Source organism: Terrapene carolina, unplaced genomic scaffold, assembly GCF_002925995.2.
Source record: "Terrapene carolina triunguis isolate 2854851 unplaced genomic scaffold, T_m_triunguis-2.0 Scaffold130, whole genome shotgun sequence".
Taxonomy (NCBI): domain Eukaryota; kingdom Metazoa; phylum Chordata; order Testudines; family Emydidae; genus Terrapene; species Terrapene triunguis.
The window spans coordinates 37,020,786-37,038,855 of NW_020664481.1; the positions used below are offsets into that span (position 1 = coordinate 37,020,786).

At 45.9% G+C, this 18,070-nt stretch overlaps 1 protein-coding gene across 1 annotated transcript in view; it reads left to right on the forward strand.

Moving 5' to 3' along the window:
* Window positions 1-18,070, forward strand: part of TDRD12 (tudor domain containing 12) — a 126,222-nt gene that overhangs the window by 76,376 nt on the left and 31,776 nt on the right. Inside the window, exons 22-25 of the mRNA XM_026652829.1 lie at window positions 11,243-11,430; window positions 11,956-12,166; window positions 12,922-13,014; window positions 14,829-15,001. Of these exons, the coding sequence (XP_026508614.1) occupies window positions 11,243-11,430; window positions 11,956-12,166; window positions 12,922-13,014; window positions 14,829-15,001 (665 nt within the window). The remainder of the gene's footprint in view (window positions 1-11,242; window positions 11,431-11,955; window positions 12,167-12,921; window positions 13,015-14,828; window positions 15,002-18,070) is intronic.

Below are 18,070 nucleotides of genomic sequence, written 5' to 3' on the forward strand. Positions count from 1 at the left end.
GAGTCAGTTGCCTGGGCAAGTGGAAGTGCTTCTCCATCTGAAATGGAGCGTAATGGACATGTGCAACACATTTCAAAGTACAGTTACAAGAACGTGAGTAACCATTTTTCTTGAGTGGGTTAAAGTCCAGGCTCACTTACTGGTGCTGGGGGCCAACTCTCATGAACACATTCCCCCTATTCCACTCATTCCACAGGTGAGCCTAAAGTTGAAGCAAGAAAATAAGTGGATCTGTTTGCCAGAAGCTGGGAATGGGCGACAGGATGGATCACATTATGATTACCTGTTCTGTTCATTCCCTCTGAAGCACCTGGCATTGGCCACTGTCAGAAGACAGGATACTGGGCTAGATGGACCTTTGGCTGACCCAGTATGGCTGTTCTTATGTAAGACCATGCTAAGGTAATTCTTATAGGTAATTCCACTTGCTTGAAACTCTGCTAGTTCTTGGATCTTCATGGTCTCTTGATTCAATCTCCATGGCCTCTGCCTCCTCTCCCAAATCTTCTGTCCCAGCATTGCAGATGGACATTGCACCCAAATCCAAACAGCTGGCATCTTATGGTATGGCTGTTGAGTGGTTACATCAGGCAGAGAGAGACTGCTCAGTGGCAGTTTAGGAAATATTGCATAATAGCACAAAATAATCCACTAAATCCACTTATTTTGCTAAGTGGAAGCAATTTTTAATCTGGTCTACTCTCTGGAGTATATCTCCAGCAGAAGCTAACATTTTAGAATACTTATTAAATTTCATCTAATCTCAGGCCTTTCTCTAAGCTCCCTGAGAGTTCACCTAGCAGCAATTTCAGCTGTTCACCTTCCCATTCAGGGAAGATTGGTTCCCCCTCCCCCAACCCCATAGTCTCCAGATTTTTTTAAAGGGATTGTGTGAGGTTTTTCCCCTGTTCAGGATGTATTACCAGCATGGGACCATAATGCTGTGTTAGCTGTTTTGATGGGTACACCATTTAAGCCTATGGGTACCTGCTCTTTGCCTCACCTAAGTCAGAAGACATCCTTTCTTATTGGCATTATATCAGCCAGAAGAGTGGGAGAGCTTTTCAGGTTCTCCTGGCAGGACAGCCATATACGGTATTGCTTAAAGCTAAAGTAGCTTTGAGGCCACATTTGCAGTTTTTAGCTAAAGTGATTTCGGCTTTTCATTTGAAACAATCACTGTACTTAATGATTTTTTTCCCCAAACCACATTCATCTATTTTGGATGTCAGGCGATCATTAGCCTTCTATCTGGACAGGACCAAGACTTTCAAGCTATCTTCCTGCCTATTTGTTTCATATGATGACAGAATGAGAGATCTACCAGTGTCAGCACAATTTCCAGGTGGATTCGTTTCTGTATTACTTGGTAGCAAACACCCATCCTCCACAGAGACTGGCTACTTTGGTAGCTCTTTTAAAGGATGTCCCTTTACTGGATCTTGTAGGGCTGGTCCTTGGTGCATCCCTTCCCTCATCACTATGCAATCACAATTGCTTGGAGATCGTATACAAACTCTGGAAAGGCAGTGTTGCAGTGATTATTTAAATATACTCTGACACACACACCCCTGATGGTACTGTTTGTGAGCCACCTGTGTGGGATGCACGTGTGCAGCCACTCGAAGAAGAAAAAATGGTTACTTACCTGTGTTTTAACTGTTGCTTTTTGAGAAGTTGTTGCGCACGTATGTTCTGAATACCACAACCCATGCTCCATCCCATCTGCATTGGAGTCCTGTTTTGCTATGTTTTGATGCAAAGGAACTGAGGGGGTTCAGGGCAGTGCCTCCCTTATATAGCTTTGGGAGAGGCCACAAGAATGTGCAGGGCTCATATGACAGCCTTATGGGTAATGCTGCAGAAAACTTTGGTTCAGGTTTTCTGGATGCCCACACATCCTTGAGTAGAATACAGATGTGCAACAACATCTTGAACAACAGTTACAGTACAGGTAAGTAACTTTCAGTGCAGACAAATCACTAGAAGTACAAAGTAACTGCCTTTCAGACTCTCCATGGTTCCAAGAGTCTTTTGGAAAATGTCTTTCTGTGGTGGCTGCACAGCTAAGAAAGAAGGAACATCTTTGTCTGGCTATATCTAGGCCAGTGACTGATCAGAGGCAGATCCCACAAGCAAAATCTGACAGTTCTCAACTGCTTGTTTCCTGCTTATCTGGGCCTCGTGGTGAATTGGAAGAAACCGACATTCATGCCATCACAGATGATGATAAACTTCATACGGCCCAGGTTAGATTCTGTGGTACTGAGGGCTTACTTGTCAGATTACATTTCTCTCACTTAAGTTACTGCTGAACATAGGTGCCGACTCCAGCGCCGGAGCACCTACGGGGGAAAAATGATGGGTGCTTAGCACCCATCGTCAGCCCCCCATCAGCTCCTCCCGCTCCCCAGTGCCTCCCACCCACCAGCAGGCCCTATGGATCAGTGCCTCCCCCTCCCTCCCCACGCCTCCCGTCCACCGCAAACAGCTGTTTTGCGGCGTGCAGGAGGCTGGGAGGGAGGGGGAGGAATGAGGACGCATGGTGCTCAGGGGGGGGGTGGGACTGGGTGGGAAGAGGTGGGGCATGAGTGGGGCAGGGGTGGAAAGAGATGGAAAGGGGTGGAGTGGGGGTGGGGTCTGGGACAGAGCTAGGGGTCGAGCACCCCCTGGCACTTTGAAAAGTCAATGCCTGTGCTGCTGAACACTGTGAAATCACAACTGGCAGTGATGGAACTGAATTGCCTTGCATTATTAGTCCATGTGTTTGTGTATACATACATGACCCTGCTTGCCAGACTTCACCTGAAGCCTCTACAGCTCTGGCTTAGGTCCGTCTACTCTCCTGCAAAGCAAGAAAGTCCTATTACCACTTCATGTCCTTGCAGCGCTGGACTTGTGGCTGCATCCTGACAAGGCCCAAAAATGAGTACCATTCATGACCCTGTCCCAACAGGACATTAGTCATCGATGTGTCAGGGATTGGAGGGGAGCCCACCCAGACCATATACAGAAACAAGGAGGACACAGGCCTGCATATAAACACTTTACAACACGGTGTTACATTAAAGTGTGTGGCTTTCCTCTCTGTTCTGTGACAGTAGTGTGGATACGGACAGTATATCTTCTATGAACTACATAAGCAAGCAAGGGGGCACCAATCTTGTTTCTCCTTTTCCCCCTGCCAGTCCCCAGGGGTGACTGCCGGAGCCAGATGAGACCAGCTGCCTATTGACTGGGGAGGGATATTGCGGGGGAGGGATAGCTCAGTGGTTTGAGCATTGGCCTGCTAAACCCACGGTTCAATCCAGGGCGATTTTGAGATCTGGGGCAAAAATCTGTCTGGGGATTGGGCCTGCTTTGAGCAGGGAGTTGAACTAGATGACTTCCTGAGGTCCCTTCCAACCCTGATATTCTATGACTGAGGCAGTTTTGGCTGATAGACCCTGTTACAGATGTCCATGAAACCACTGGCCAGGCTTTCGGACCTGTTGTTGCAAGATCAGGGTCAGGTATTGCTAGACTCAAAAATGGTGCATGTGATGGCCTGGATGCTGACTGGTTGAGCACCATGGAAAAAAGAACTGCTCCTCACAAGATCAAGAAATCTTGGTACAGGATAAAAAAAAGATGTCTGAGAAAGACTTCCTCCAAATAGAAAAGGTTCTTGATGTGGGCTTCCCTAATGGACTTGAGTTGGTGCAGGCATCGTACCAAAGATTCTTGGTGGTGCGCTGCAGTTAAAACATTCTAGATTTTCTTTTAGCTTTGTCAGGGTTCATCTGGCAGCAATGTTGGTACATTTTTCGCCAATACAATCACTCTTAGGTCTGGTCTATACTACCCGCCTGAATCGGCGGGTAGAAATCGACCTCTCGGGGATCGATTTATCGCGTCCCATCGGGACGCGACAATCGATCCCCGAATCGGCGCTCTAACTCCACCAGGGGAGGTGGTAGTAAGCGCCGCCGACAAAAAGCCGCAGAAGTTGATTTTGCCGCCGTCCTCACAACGGGGTAAGTCGGCTGTGATATGTCGAATTCAGCTACGCTATTCACGTAGCTGAATTTGCGTATCTTAAATCGACTCCCCCCTGTAGTGTAGATGTAGCCTTAATCTTCTCCCTCTGGTAGTATCCAAGTTTTTCAAGGACCTAATGCAGAGGTGGGCAAACTACAGCCCGTGGACCACATCCAGCCCGCAGGACCGTCCTGTCCAGCTCTTGAGCTCCCGGCCAGGGAGGCTAGCCCCCCGGCCCCTCCCCAGCTGTCTTCCCTCCCCCGCAGCCTCAGCTCGCTGTGCCGCCAGCGCTCTGGGCGGCGGCGGCTGCGAGCTCCTTCCGGGCGGCGGCTGCGAGCTCCTTCCGGGTGGCGGCGGCTGCCAGTCCTGCTGCTTTGAGCGGCATGTTAAGGGGCTGAGGAGTATGGGGGTTGGATAAGGGGCAGAGGGTCTCGGGGCAGTCGGGACAGGGAGCGGTTGGATGGGGCAGAGGTTCTGGGGGGGGGCGGTCAGGGGACAGAGAACGGGGGGGGGATGGGGTGTGGATAGGAGTCAGGGCAGTCGGGACAAGGAGCGGGGGGGTGGATGGCTCGGGGACTCTGAGGGGGGACAGTCAGAGGGCGGGAAGTGGGAGGGGGCCAGGCTGCTTGGGGAAGCACAGTCTTCCCTACCCGTCCCTCCATACAATTTCAGAACCCCAATCTGGCCCTCAGGCGAAAAAGTTTGCCCACCCATGACCTAATGCATACTTACCAACCTGTCAGATAACCTACTCCAGCATGAAACCTCAGCATAGTCAATTGAAAGCTTTATGGACTGCTCCATCCACCATCTTATTCTCAAGGTGGTCTTTTTTTTGGGGGGGGGGGGGTCATCTTGGTCAGAACAGTGAGTGAGCGTCAGGCACTCATGGCTGAGCCCCTGTATACCTCATTCCATAAGGACAAGGTGGTACTGAGACCTTATGCAAAACTTATTCTCAAGGTGGCTTCTGAGTTCAACTTAAATCAGTGAATTAATTTAGCTGTGTTCCCCAAAACATTTTTCACACAAAGAGAAAAAGGCTACAGGCTTTAGATGAATCCAGATCTCTTTGGTATTACATTGGCAGGATCAAATCTTTCAGAACCGACCCCTTCCCACCCTCCTAGCCTGGTCTATTTGTGGCAATAGCTGGCTGCTTCAAGTGCCAACTTATTTCATCGCAAGGACTGTCAAAATGGCTTACTCATTGCATCTCACTCTATCAGATGGCTGGTGCACCTCCCCTACCAACTACTAAGGTCTTGGCTACACTTGCAGATGTACAGCGCTGTGAGTTAAACCTGACTTCGTGCAGCTGAGTAGGGAAAGCGCTGCAGTCTGTCCACACTGACAGCTGCCCAGCGCACTGTCATGGCCACTTTTGCGGCAATTGCAGCGCTATTGGGAGCGGTACATTATGGGCAGCTATCCCACAGAGCACCTTTTCCCATTCTGGCGCCATGGGTTGTGGGAAGGGGGCGTGGGTGCGGGGCATTCTGGGTCCTGTCCCAATGCCCCATGATGCATCGCTTCGCATCCCAGAAATCCCTTTGTTTCCGTCCACCTTTGGCGCCATCTTTCAACGGTTTCTGTGCAGCGCGATCTGTCTGCGGGAAATGGAGTCTGAACTGCTGAGGCATATGCTGACGAGTCTCGCCAGCACATCACGTTTGGCTGTCGAACTATTCCTTAAGATCCAAAGTGACAGTGAGGGTGAGGAGTCCGACAATGCTATCGAGCCGCGTAACACGTATGACACGAAATTGCTTGTGGCATTCACAGACATGCTCAGCACCGTGGAACATCACTTTTGGGCTCGGGAAACAAGCACCGAGTGGTGGGATCACATCGTCATGGAAGTCTGGGATGACGAGCAGTGGCTGCAGAACTTTCGGATGAGAAAAGCCACTTCCATGGGACTGTGTGAGGAGCTCGCCCCCACCCTGCAGCACAAGGACACGAGATTGAGAGCTGCCCTGCCAGTGGAGAAGCGGGTGGCTATTGCAATCTGGAAGCTGGCAACTCCAGACAGCTACCGGTCGGTCGCAAACCAGTTTGGAGTGGGAAAGTCGACCATTGGAATCATGTTGATGCAAGTTTGCAAGGCCATTAATCGCATCCTACTCAGAAAAACCATGACTCTGGGTAACATGCAGGAAATAGTGGATGGCTTTGCACAAATGGGGTTCCCTAACTGTGGAGGGGCAATAGATGGGACGCACATTCCTATTCTGGCACCACCCCACCTAGGATCCGAGTACGTTAATCGGAAGTGGTATTTCTCTATGGTTCTCCAGGCACTTGTGGATCACCGTGGGTGTTTCATTGACATTAACACAGGCTGGCCCAGAAAGGTGCATGCATCTTTCGGAACACTTGGCTGTTCAGGAAGATGCAGGCTGGCATTTTTTCCCAGAGCGGAAGATCACGGTAGGGGAAGTTGAAATGCCCATTGTGATCCTTGGAGATCCCGCTTACCCGTTAATGCCGTGGCTCATGAAACCCTACACAGGGAGCCTTGACAGCAGCAAGGAACGGTTCAACTACAGGCTGAGCCAGTGCCGAATGACTGTGGAGTGTGCCTTTGGCCGTTTAAAGGGCCGCTGGCGATCTCTGTATGGGAAGCTGGACTTGGCCGAAAACAGCATCCCCACGGTTATATCCGCGTGCTGTGCCCTCCATAATATTTGTGAAGGGAAGGGTGAAAGCTTCACTCAGGCATGGACCTCCGAGGTTCAACACCTGGAGGCTGAATTTGCACAGCCAAAGAGCAGGGCTATTACAGGGGCCCAGCACGGGGCTGCAAGGATTAGGGATGCCTTGCGGGAGCAATTTGAAGCTGAAAACCAGCAGTGATATCTGGTGCCCTGCACGGGAGTGAAGTGCAGTAGTTCCAATCTTTAGGAATCAGTTTTTGCTAAACAGACTTGCAGTGCCTGTTTATTTCCTGGGCTAAGGAGTCTCTTACTTTATGCAATAATAAAGAATGTTTTCAAAGCCAAAGAATCCATTTATTGAAAAGAAACAAGGGGGTGAAGTGGGGAACAGTACAATCACAGATTCGTGTATGTCCTGTCTGGTGTGCTGTGCAGTGAGTGCTGCACTTCAGGACAGCTATACTGCATGGTGATGGGGGTTGAGTGCAGAGGGTAAGAGTCGTGGTTTTCAGGGCTGGGTGGTGAAGATACTGGTGTTGGAGGCAGCGGGTGGCGTGAAGAACATGGAAGTTGGAGAAAGTGGGTTGGAGGTGACAGTGCGGCACAACGGAAAGAGTTTTGGGACAAGAGCTGTGGGGGGGATGGCGTTTGCGTTTGCGGTACTGCTCTTCTTTCTGCATGGCTACCAGCTCCTGGATAGCGTCTGCTTGGCACTCCAGGATGCTTATGAGCCTATCAGTGCTTTGCCGCCGGTGCGCTGCGTTTTCCTGGCGGATCCTGCTTTCTCTCTCCCTCCAGTCCTGTGCTTTCTCATTCTCTTTAATAGATTGCCGCATCACTTCTTGCAGCATGTCTTCTTTGCTTTTTCGCGGTCTCTTCCTGAGTCTTTGCAGTCTCTGAGCAGGCGATAAGAGGGACGGCTGAGGTCTCAAGGTTGATGCAGCTGTATAGGCAAAATGCAACATTTAACAGAGGCAGCATTGTTTATACCAGACAGAGTAATGATTCCCCCCGCACTTAAGGACTAGAAAACACACAGGGTCTACACAATAGCATAATTTTCCCGTCCGAAACAGAGCACCCATATCCCACGGGAGCCTCAAAATGGTGAGTAAGGGGGACTGATTGTTTCAGGGCTGCACTGTCCTCTGGGTTTCTGTGCCTTGGGGAGAGCCAACAGCTTCAGGGGGCACCTACACTGAACACTGTCCCAACATTTTCCACAGGAGTTCGTCCTGGACGATATCTCGCTGCTGAGGGTGACCTGGGAAGCAAGGGAGGGTCTTCTACTGCAATGCGGCTTTCGCCCTGGCCCATATGCAGCTTGCCTGTGTGCAGCAATTGTCCTCCCGGCACAGTGGCTCGTACACGTTAGCCTGGCTGGAACAAGGACCACGGTGGCTCTCCCGATAAACCTGCGCAAGCGCATTGCACACAGTCTGGATGAGACATTCGAGGAGATTACTGAAGCCGATTACCACGATGTGATAAACCACATCAATGCACTATTCCGCATCTAGGCATGCATGCCTAACCCTCCTCTCCCAAAGAGCCCGCACTGAAAAAATTCCTTCCCGAAAAAAAACCCGCTTACCGGGAACCTGCTCTTCTGTTTGTCCTCCACCAAGTACCGGCCGCTGCGACTGGCTACCTTCCTCCTGGCTCGAGAAGAGCTCCTGGCTGCGTGGCTCCAGGGATTCTGGGGTGTCTCCATCCGGCCCACCACCATCACTCCCGTTTTCCTCTTCCTCCTCCCCCTCCCCCCCCCCACCGGCTCTGAAGTGTCCATGGTGGTGCTCGGAGTGGAGGTGGGGTTAACCCCAAGTATCGCATCCAGCTCTTTGTAGAGTCGGCAGATCGCGAGGGGAGCACCCGAGCGGCCGTTTGCGTTGCGGGCTTTGCGGTAGGCACTCCACAGCTCCTTCACTTTAATCCTGCACTGCAGGGCGTCCCGGTCATGGCCCCTTTCCATCATGTCCTTTGATACCTTCCCGAAGGTATCGTAATTCCTACGGCTGGAGCGCAGCTGGGACTGGACAGCTTCCTCCCCCCAAACACAGATGAGGTCCAGCAACTTGCCATTGCTCCATGCTGGGGCTCGCTTGGCACGTGGAGGCATGGTCACCTGGAAAGATTCGCTGATAGCACTCCACACCACGCCGGGCTGAGCAAACAGGAAGGGGATTTTTAAAATTCCTGGGGAATGTAAAGGGTCGGTCACATGGTTGGGGTTACCTGAGGCCAGGGCAGTAGAGTTTGAACTGATGACCAGAGTGGCTAGAACAGGCATTGTGGGACACTGCCGAATAATTCTGGAGGCCATTCACAGCGCATTGGGCGGCCACACTGGCGCGGCAGCGCTGCACTCGCTATTCGTCTCGGAGAGGTGGAGTATATGCAGCGCTGCAACCACGGAGATACAGCGCTGCAAATGCCTTGCCAGTGTGGACGGGGAGTGAGTTACAGGGCTGGGGGTGGCTTTATAGCGCTGCAACTCGCAAGTGTAGCCAAGGCCTAAGGCTCAGTCTGTTGTAGGAGCAGCAGTGATCTGTATGCTATGTATAACAAAAGGTCCGTTACATTTCCCCCCACTTTTGTCTCCCCTCCCTCTTTGAATACCTGTGAAGTCGCTTTCCCTTTCCCCCTCCCCCTTCCTCCTGGAATGCTTGTGGAATGAATGGGCTACTTGAACAGCTGGAAGATCAGAAATGCTCCCAGGTAGACAAGGTGTATGGGACTCTAATTAGGCAGCGATCACACACCCAGTGCATGGACACTGCCCGAGGTGGAGTGTGACCAACCAGATGCAGCCAAGTCATCACTAGTTGCAGGCCATGAGGAGCAGATCCTTAAAAGAGGAAGGGGCCATGTGCTCAGGAGTGCACTCACAAGATTGTACCTCCTGTGAAGGCCTTTTGCCCGGACCACATGGCCAGTGGTTCGTCGCGTTGCATTCCATCGTACCTCGGGAAGACTTACCTTCATCGCACTGTCCATCGCTGCGCTATGGAACACTTACCTTGAAGGATTCTGACCTCTCCAGTGCCGTGCCTGTCCTGGGAGTGAGTATGGGAGTGTGAGTGTGGATCCCCCCTTCTTTTGAGCTTAACTATCAGTATAATAAACGTGCTGCTTTCCACCAAACTCTGGTCCTCCTTAAGCTTACTAGCTGGCCCAATTTCGGGTAACACAGTCCACCAGGCAACATCCTTGGCCTGCTTCTGAAATGTGCCTGTATCTGAGATCTGCAAGGCAGCTATGTGGAGCAATTGTCACTCATGTTTGTCAAACACTGTGCACTGGACTTAGCTACTAGATCAGAGGCCAAATTTTGGAGAGTAGTACTCCAATTTCTAATTCACTAATGCAGCTGATACTCCTCATTTCCATCATCCTGAGAGGATATTTACTGCTTGCCAGTCACCTAGAGTTGGATCTACAGTGATTCAAATTCAACAAAGAAAAAAGATTACTTACCCTACAGTAACTGTGGTTCTTAGAGGTATTGTAATCAATGAGGATCCTACAAGCTGCCCTCAGTTATTGCTTTTCTATGTTCTCAGTAGACACAGGCTTTGAATTGTGAGGGAGGGTCAAGGGCACTACTACTCAGAAAAGATTCCAAGTTTGGACTCTTGATGCATAAGTGCCTCTACAGTGGAATCCGCATTGCCAGCATCTCAAAGAAGCATACTTACTGGAGGGTAAAGTAACTATTCTTTAGCCTGCCTTCTTCATCATTAGTCTAAGTAATTCAGAATCCAAAATCAAGTTATTTGTGTTGTCCTTATAATATGGCATCTACTAGATGTGCAGACTAGAACTGAATCAGGAGGTATAGATAGTGCACTAATTTCTTTACTCCTCATTTGAAAAAGGAGGGCTAGAAATCAGCAATCAATAAATTCCTAATAGATTTTCTGACTTTACTGTGCATACATCGACAAGAATCTATATGGCTTGTGTGGCCTTCGGCAGATCACTTAATCTGTGTATTTGGTTCCTTGTCTGTAAAATGGGGACAGTACTTACTTCTCTCTCAAGGATGTTGTGATTGTTATTGCTTAGTAATTTGTAAATGTAAAATGCTATACAGTTGCTAAGTAGTATTAAAATATTGGTTATCATTTTAAAGTGTATTTGTGCCAGATTGAAGGTCTTGCTCACCAGAACAAGTGCATCCTTGCCCAGATAATTCTGCCATTGACTCAACTCTGTGGGAAAGGAATCACTACTAGGATTAAGCTGAACTGTCTGGATTGCCTGTTCAGTTTTTTAATGCCTCAACCAACATGGGTGCATTTCAGTTCTTGGCCTCTGTACAAACATGGAATACACTATGAACTGATAGTGTGGTGTTTGCTCTTGCAATATGAACACCTGTCTATTAGAAACTGAACTGATGCCTAGCTTGTAGTATTCCTTTCATGTAGGCTACTGTTATACTGATCTGTGCTGGAATGAAATCCGTGGATTTAGCTATAAAAGTCTGTGTAGCTCAGTAATTTAATCTTATGAGTTGTCTGACCTTTTTTTTTTTTTTTTTTTTTTAACACTTTCAGATAGTACCCCTCCACATTGTGGATGCAACAAACTACTTCGGTCGCATAATAGATAAACAAAAGGATCAATATGCAATTCTTGTTGGAGAGATGATTGAGTATTTTAAGAAAGCCAGGAATAAAGTGTCCGTTGAAATGGTGGAGAAACTAGCACTGTATGGATTATGTGAAGAAGGTCTTTTTCACAGGTAAAATATTCAGATTGATTTGGAAAGAATGATTTTAAAGAATAAAATTTCTAGGTATTTTAAAGTAAGTACTTTGTATTGAAATATTTGTATATACCTGAAAAAACTCAATATTAGTATTCAAAGGACTGTAAGAGACCATTATTAACCAGAATTCCATGTAGTATAGTTGTTTAGTATAGTTAATGCGCACAGAATGTCTCAGTTAGGTCGTATCTAGCATAGTTGTAGCTGTGTCATTCCCAGGGTATTAGAGAGACAAGGTGAAGAAGAGCTCTGTGTGGCTCAAAAGCTTGTGTCTCACCCATAGAAGTTGGTCCAATAAAATATTACTTCACCCACCTTGTCTCTCAACTAGGTAGCTCATATTTTTATTTACTATGATTATATTACATTTTCATAAATGTTAAGCAAAACCCAATAGATTAAGATTGTATTTATCATTTCATTTTTTGTAACTCTGGTACTGTATTGTATTTAATTTGGAAAATGAAAATAATTTTTCACTTTTTTTTCTCCCTTAAGGGTTCAAGTGTTGGAGATACCCCCAAAAGAAGAAAATTGTTTCTTCTGCAATGTTATTATCAAGTATATAGATGAAGGCAGAACTGGTCAAGTTCAGGTTCATCAGCTGTTTCACTTACCTACAAGATTTCAAATTTTGCCCCCGCAGGCTGTGGAAATTATTGTTTGTAGGGTGAAACCTATTGATAATGAAATCGAATGGAACCCTAAGGTAATCTTTCTTTAATATAGTATGTTTCTCTTTATCTCAAGTTCAGAAAACTTATTTCTGATTCACTTAAATGGAGCCAGTATTTTTGGTAGTTTATGCTTCATAGTTAATCCTTAATTTTTAGAAATTGGTGTTGTAAGTAAATTTCATTAATTATTTTTAAAGATCTTTCATTACTGAGAGATTTAATATTCCTGTGTCTTTAGAAAGGACAAAAACAACCTGTTTCATAACTGTTACTTTAATCATAATTGCCCTCCAAGTGGGTAAATGCTTGGTGTTGTTTCTTTGGAGAATAAGCTTCTGAGAGAGCCCTTCTCAGAATCCTGTACAATCCTTTTTACCCTCTTTCTCTTGAAAAGTTTCCACCAGTCTTCCACCAATACAGGAAGGCTAGTTGTGGCTTCTTCCAGCACCAGTCATCACTGCTCCTTGGGTCTACCAGGAGCAATTGGAGATACAGTTTCCGATACCCTTGACCCATACTTGTATTTTTCCCCATGTTGCAGTGGTAAAACATAATTCACTAGACTTCTACGCCAGCCCCATTAATCATGCAATATTAATGCGATCTGTAATTTTGCAATGTACATCTTTTATAATTTGTATGCGGTTTTCTCCAAAACTGTTGATACTATTTGATAAATACCCAATTTCATTGTTAATTATAATTTAGTAACCTTCTAAGCTTAAAATACAAAATCTGTATTTGATTTAAGATGTACTTTAAATACTATCAGAGTTGTTTTTATTAGGTTACTAGATATATTCATCACAAAATTAGAGGAAAACTTCATGAAGCAAAAATAGTGCTTGCCTTGGGAAATACAATTTGGGTTGATCCAATGGTAAGTATTAAATATAAATAGCACTATTAGAGAATATTTATCTAAATTCCTTATAAATGCCCAGTAAATGTTTCTCTCTTTGCTCTCTCTTTATTGGTATTTATGTGTATATATATTTGTGAATGTGTATGTAAATATACTGAGATACACTATGCCATCGTGTATTTTCAAAGTTTTGGGATAACTGCATAATGCACTAGCGGCAAAGCTGCAAATAGATTACACAGGTCATCCCAAATTTATGCCAGTAAAACATTAATTCTATGTGCTGCTAAACTCCCTGGGTTTGGGTAACAATTGATCGCTGTTCTAGCTCTGGTTTATTCAGGCATGCTCCTCAGTTGCAGACCCTGTGTCTGATACACGTCTTGGCTATATGACCCCGCAGTCCAGCTGACTTGATCCTGAATCCAGTGTCTTGGTCTTCTTGACTTTACCAATTGCTTAGATCTGTTCCTTCCAGAGCTGGGTGAGCTCTGGTGCGCCTAGTTATAAACTTCAGGGACTATGTGACAGTTAGAGTACGGAACACACAGTCTTTTTAAAGAAACATTTTAATAAACACAGATTTACAAAGCATACAAGAATGATAGATCTATTTAAAAAAACAAAACAAATGTTTGTGTTTACCTCCCTCTTCTTCCTCACTGCTCCTAACAATCTGTTGGGTCCAAGGTCTGTCAATGTTCAGGTGTTCAAGTCCCTCTTGCTGCTCGCAGCGATTGGCTCCCTTTACACACAGAACCCCTACCATGCTGGGTTCACGTACACAGTTACCATTATTTCAGAAGAAGTAGTAAAGCTCATAAGAGTTATTAGAAAGTCAGTAGTCCGTGGCAACCTTGGCTTACTCTTCCTGTGTGTTCTGCATAAGGTAAGAAATACCCCCTCTTCTGACCTTACTAAACATCTTGATGGGCTACATAATCTGGCTCTCAACACAGGACACAAAGTACAGTAATATGCAAAGTGGAGGTTCTAATCCACAAAGCAGGTTTGCAGTCTTAAATGATACAAAACAACATTAAATGTATAAATGGACACAGACATTTTCCCAAAAGTGTCAGACTATGCACACACAATGGAAAATATGGTCCCTATCCCAAAGAGCTTGCGTGTGTGTGTGTGTGTGTGTGTGTGTGTTACACACACAATTACATTAAAAGAACATTAAGGTTTCAAAGTCAAGCACTGAGAAGGTAGGAAATGCCAGAATTAAGGTTGCCTGTGCAACCTTAATTTCGTTCTTTGTGAGTATGCATTATGATATATTCTTTAATTATGTGGTCACATACTGGTTTTTTTTTTTCTTTTTTTTTTCAGAGGACCCCAGCCTTATTCAGTATACTCATTCTGGTATATTGTTTTATTTTCATTGTTTAATGTATATGTCCCCATGCCTTACTTATTGCACACAATTCAAACCTTGCAAGGAAGACTGAATTATCAATTTCCTGATGGGCTTTTCTGTGGTATTCATCACTATAGTATTTGAGTTCTTCATAAACATTAATCTTTACAACACCCTTCCTTCTCTGTGGTTCTGAAAGTTGCTCTAATTGATGGAAGTGTGTGGTACTGTAACACTGTTCATCATTACACTCTCATAGTAGAGAAGAAGAAATTACTGCAAAACATTACAAGGTAATGGTAGGTAATTCTTCCATTTAACTAGAGATAAACTAGTTGTGTGTATTCATAGGTATAGATACACATGTGCCTAATGTTTTAGTTTTTAAGTTAATAGACAAATTAGAGGTAGAATGAGTTTTCTTATAAGAACAGTTGTATTTACATCATATATTTTCTTTAAGGTCCGGGTCACCAAGCTTTCAGAGTTGAAGACTTCTATCAATGAATACAATATTCGATCTGAGATTTTGTCTATGGGAATGGGAATTGACAATCCAGAACATATAAAACAACTTCAAAAGTTGTGTAAACATGCAAAAACGTTAGCTCTTGAAGAGAAAACCTTGCAAACTTTGTAAGTGATCACTTTTGATTTCAGTGCTTGATTTCTTCTTTTAATGAATGCTGTTTTTGGTCTGCAAAGAGTTTCTTAGTCTGATAAACAGGATATTTATACGGTATGAATATTAACTGACAACAGTCAACCTTTCACTTGGACATGGTGTCTACTTGATTGGTACCTACAACATGCTTGCTTTCTCTGAGAGCATTCTCTGGACTCATAGCCAGCATTGCCAAATCACAGGAAAAAAAATAAAAATTGTTACTGACCTTCAAATGACCTGTAATAGAAATGTCAAAATTCAAATTTGTTGTTTATTGTGATGAGTAGTTCTTAATGAGTAAGTACCAAATTTCAGTATCCTCCATCAAAAGGGCAGGTGAACTGTTAAAATCTGAGTCATCCATTCATCCCCTGTCGTTCCATCCCAGCTTCTGGAAGTCAGAGGTTTAGTGACAACCCAGACCATGATGTTGCATTCCCGATCATCTTGGATAATATCTATTGCTGGACCTATCCTTCATGAACTTATCTAATTCTTTCTTGAACTCAGTTATAATTTTGGCCTTTACAACATCTCTTGGCAATGAGTTCCACAGATTGATTGTGTGTTGTGTGAAGTACTTAGTTATGTTTGTTTTTAAATCTGCTGCATATTAATTACATTGGGTGACCCCGGATTCTTATGTTATGTGAAGAGGCAAATAACACTTCTTTGAGTAGGTGCAGCTTTGTATTCCACTTAGGTGTGTGCATGCCCAGTGCATCAGAGCCAGAGAAATTTGCCTAACAGTACCTGTAATGGGGTGGCGCTCACGCCTTGTGGCTGTAGCCCTCCCCTGGCTACATGAGGCAGTGGTGCCCCAGACCTGACTCAGTTCCTTCTTTTTGCCCGTGACTCAAGTCGGAGCTCTGTGTTGTCTCAGCCTCACAACCTCTCAACTAGGTTTATTTTTTCTCTTGTTGGATATAGTTAGTAACACCCTTAGTATTAGTTAGTGTTAGTTGTAGTAATTTGTTTCCCTAGGTGATGACCTCACCAGGGTTTAAACATAGTCCTTCATGTAGGGCAGTGATCCCCACACGTGGTGCTTGCTCTGTCTTGGCAAGGCTCACATCAAGGAGTGTTGCGTGATCTGCAGATCATTTAAGAAACTGATTCAAGTGGCTCAGGACCTTCGCCTTAAGCAGGACCTGCTCGAACAGGCCATGAGGCCTGCTTTGGTACTGAGGCCCTCATTGTGTTGGGGAGCGCCTTCGGGCTCCAAGAGCACTGCCACTTCATGTTCTGGAGCAGATGCCTCTCTGAAGAAACAGAGGAACCGTTACTTGTCAACTTCACTGAGGACCAAGTCGCATAAGGCCAATTGAGACCACTCCTGGTCTTGAGGTGACTTTTCTGCCTCCCTCAGGAAAAGTGTGAACCGGCACATAGTTGGTGCCAGTGTGCAGGGTGGCATGGGTACCTCTAACCCTTCCCTGGTACTGAGTAGGAAGGATAGAATCACTGTAGCGTTGACTCTGGTTCCAGCCTCCGGGCATCCATTGGGTCTGGTACTGATGAGGAAGATGCTGGTACTAACTGTTTCCACATAGGCAGCTACAGACCTCCTCTGCCTTTCTGTCCTGACCTCTTCGTTGGTCCAGGACATTGCCAGGCCTGTCAATTGAACTAGCTGCTGATCCCTCAGTTTTGTCAGCACCACACTGCACCCCAATGTTTCCTTTCCACCAATTGTGGAAGTAGGACTGGTACTGGGTACAGCTTTTCACTGCCCTCCATGTTGGTACCATCAGACACACATGTACCACTGTTCACTTCAGGACTGGCATGCTTGGTACCAAAGGTATCACCTCCATTGGCAGTGGCACTTCCTGCCTCGTTCTGGGGGATGGATGAGTCAGACCGCCTACTTGCTCTCTCTGATCTTGCTCCGCCCTTATCTCTGGGATCCTGAGGCTTCTCTGCATCTGAGTTGGGGTTGTCATCCTTGTCATCTGATGTATGGGGGTACCACTGAGCCTGCCTGTTCCACCAGCATGGGCTCCTATACACTGTTCTGCTGAGCCAGGCCCGCAAGCCTCCTCCATAAACAGGTAGGGGGACACCCAGCTGCAGAAAACACAGACACTGAAATCAGCACTGTATGGGAAGGCTTCAGCTAGGGAATTGCCCAGCACTCAAGTATATACCCCCTCTGGAATGTAAACTCAAAATTGCATCGTCTTGCACTTCACAGACAATTATACAGCCTAAGCTTATTAAATTCACCCTCTCCATCAATGTGGATGAAGGATATGCACAGCTTTTGTCGTCTGCCCCCCCAATTATGAATTCCACAAACTGGTTTTAGAGAAAACAAAAACAAGTTTATTCACTTAAAATCTATCTTTTGTAGTTATTATAAGGGTTAGCAAACAGATCAACGCAGATTACCTATCAAATGAAACAAACACGCAAACCAAGCTTAAGATACTAAAGAAATTGGTTACAAGTAGTAATTTCTCACCCTAAATGTTGTTTTAGGCAGATTGCAGAGGTTCTTGAAGACAAGCTGCTCTTGCTTGTGGCTTAAAACTCCAGGTATTTCTTTCACAGGGAAGACACTTTTTCCAGCCTGGGCTCAGTCCTCCTTCCCCACCCTTTGTCTTTGTTTCTTAGATGTTTCCAGCAGTCATCCTGGGTGGGGGATTCAGTGAAGAACAAACGCTGATTATGTCACTCCCTTGCCTTAAATGGGTTTTATATATGGCGGGAACCCTTTGTTTTGCCCCCTCCCCATGGAAAAATACTGGTATTCTATAATGGAGTCCAGTACCAGGTGACATGATCACATGACCCTGCAGTGTCAAAGCAGCCATGAGTCAGAGGTTGTTTGTAGTATCCCAGGAAAGTTTCTCAGTAAGGTGGGAGATTAGCATTTTCAAAGACCTTTTGTTTTCCCTAATGGTCCGTTGACTTGTTCCCAGCTAGCCAGCCAGACTGATTGCATTCTCTCTGGTGGGCATTCCCCAGATGCAAACACTTTTGTCTATACCAGCAATTGTTACTTCTGCATGGTGCCTCCAGTTGGGAAAGGT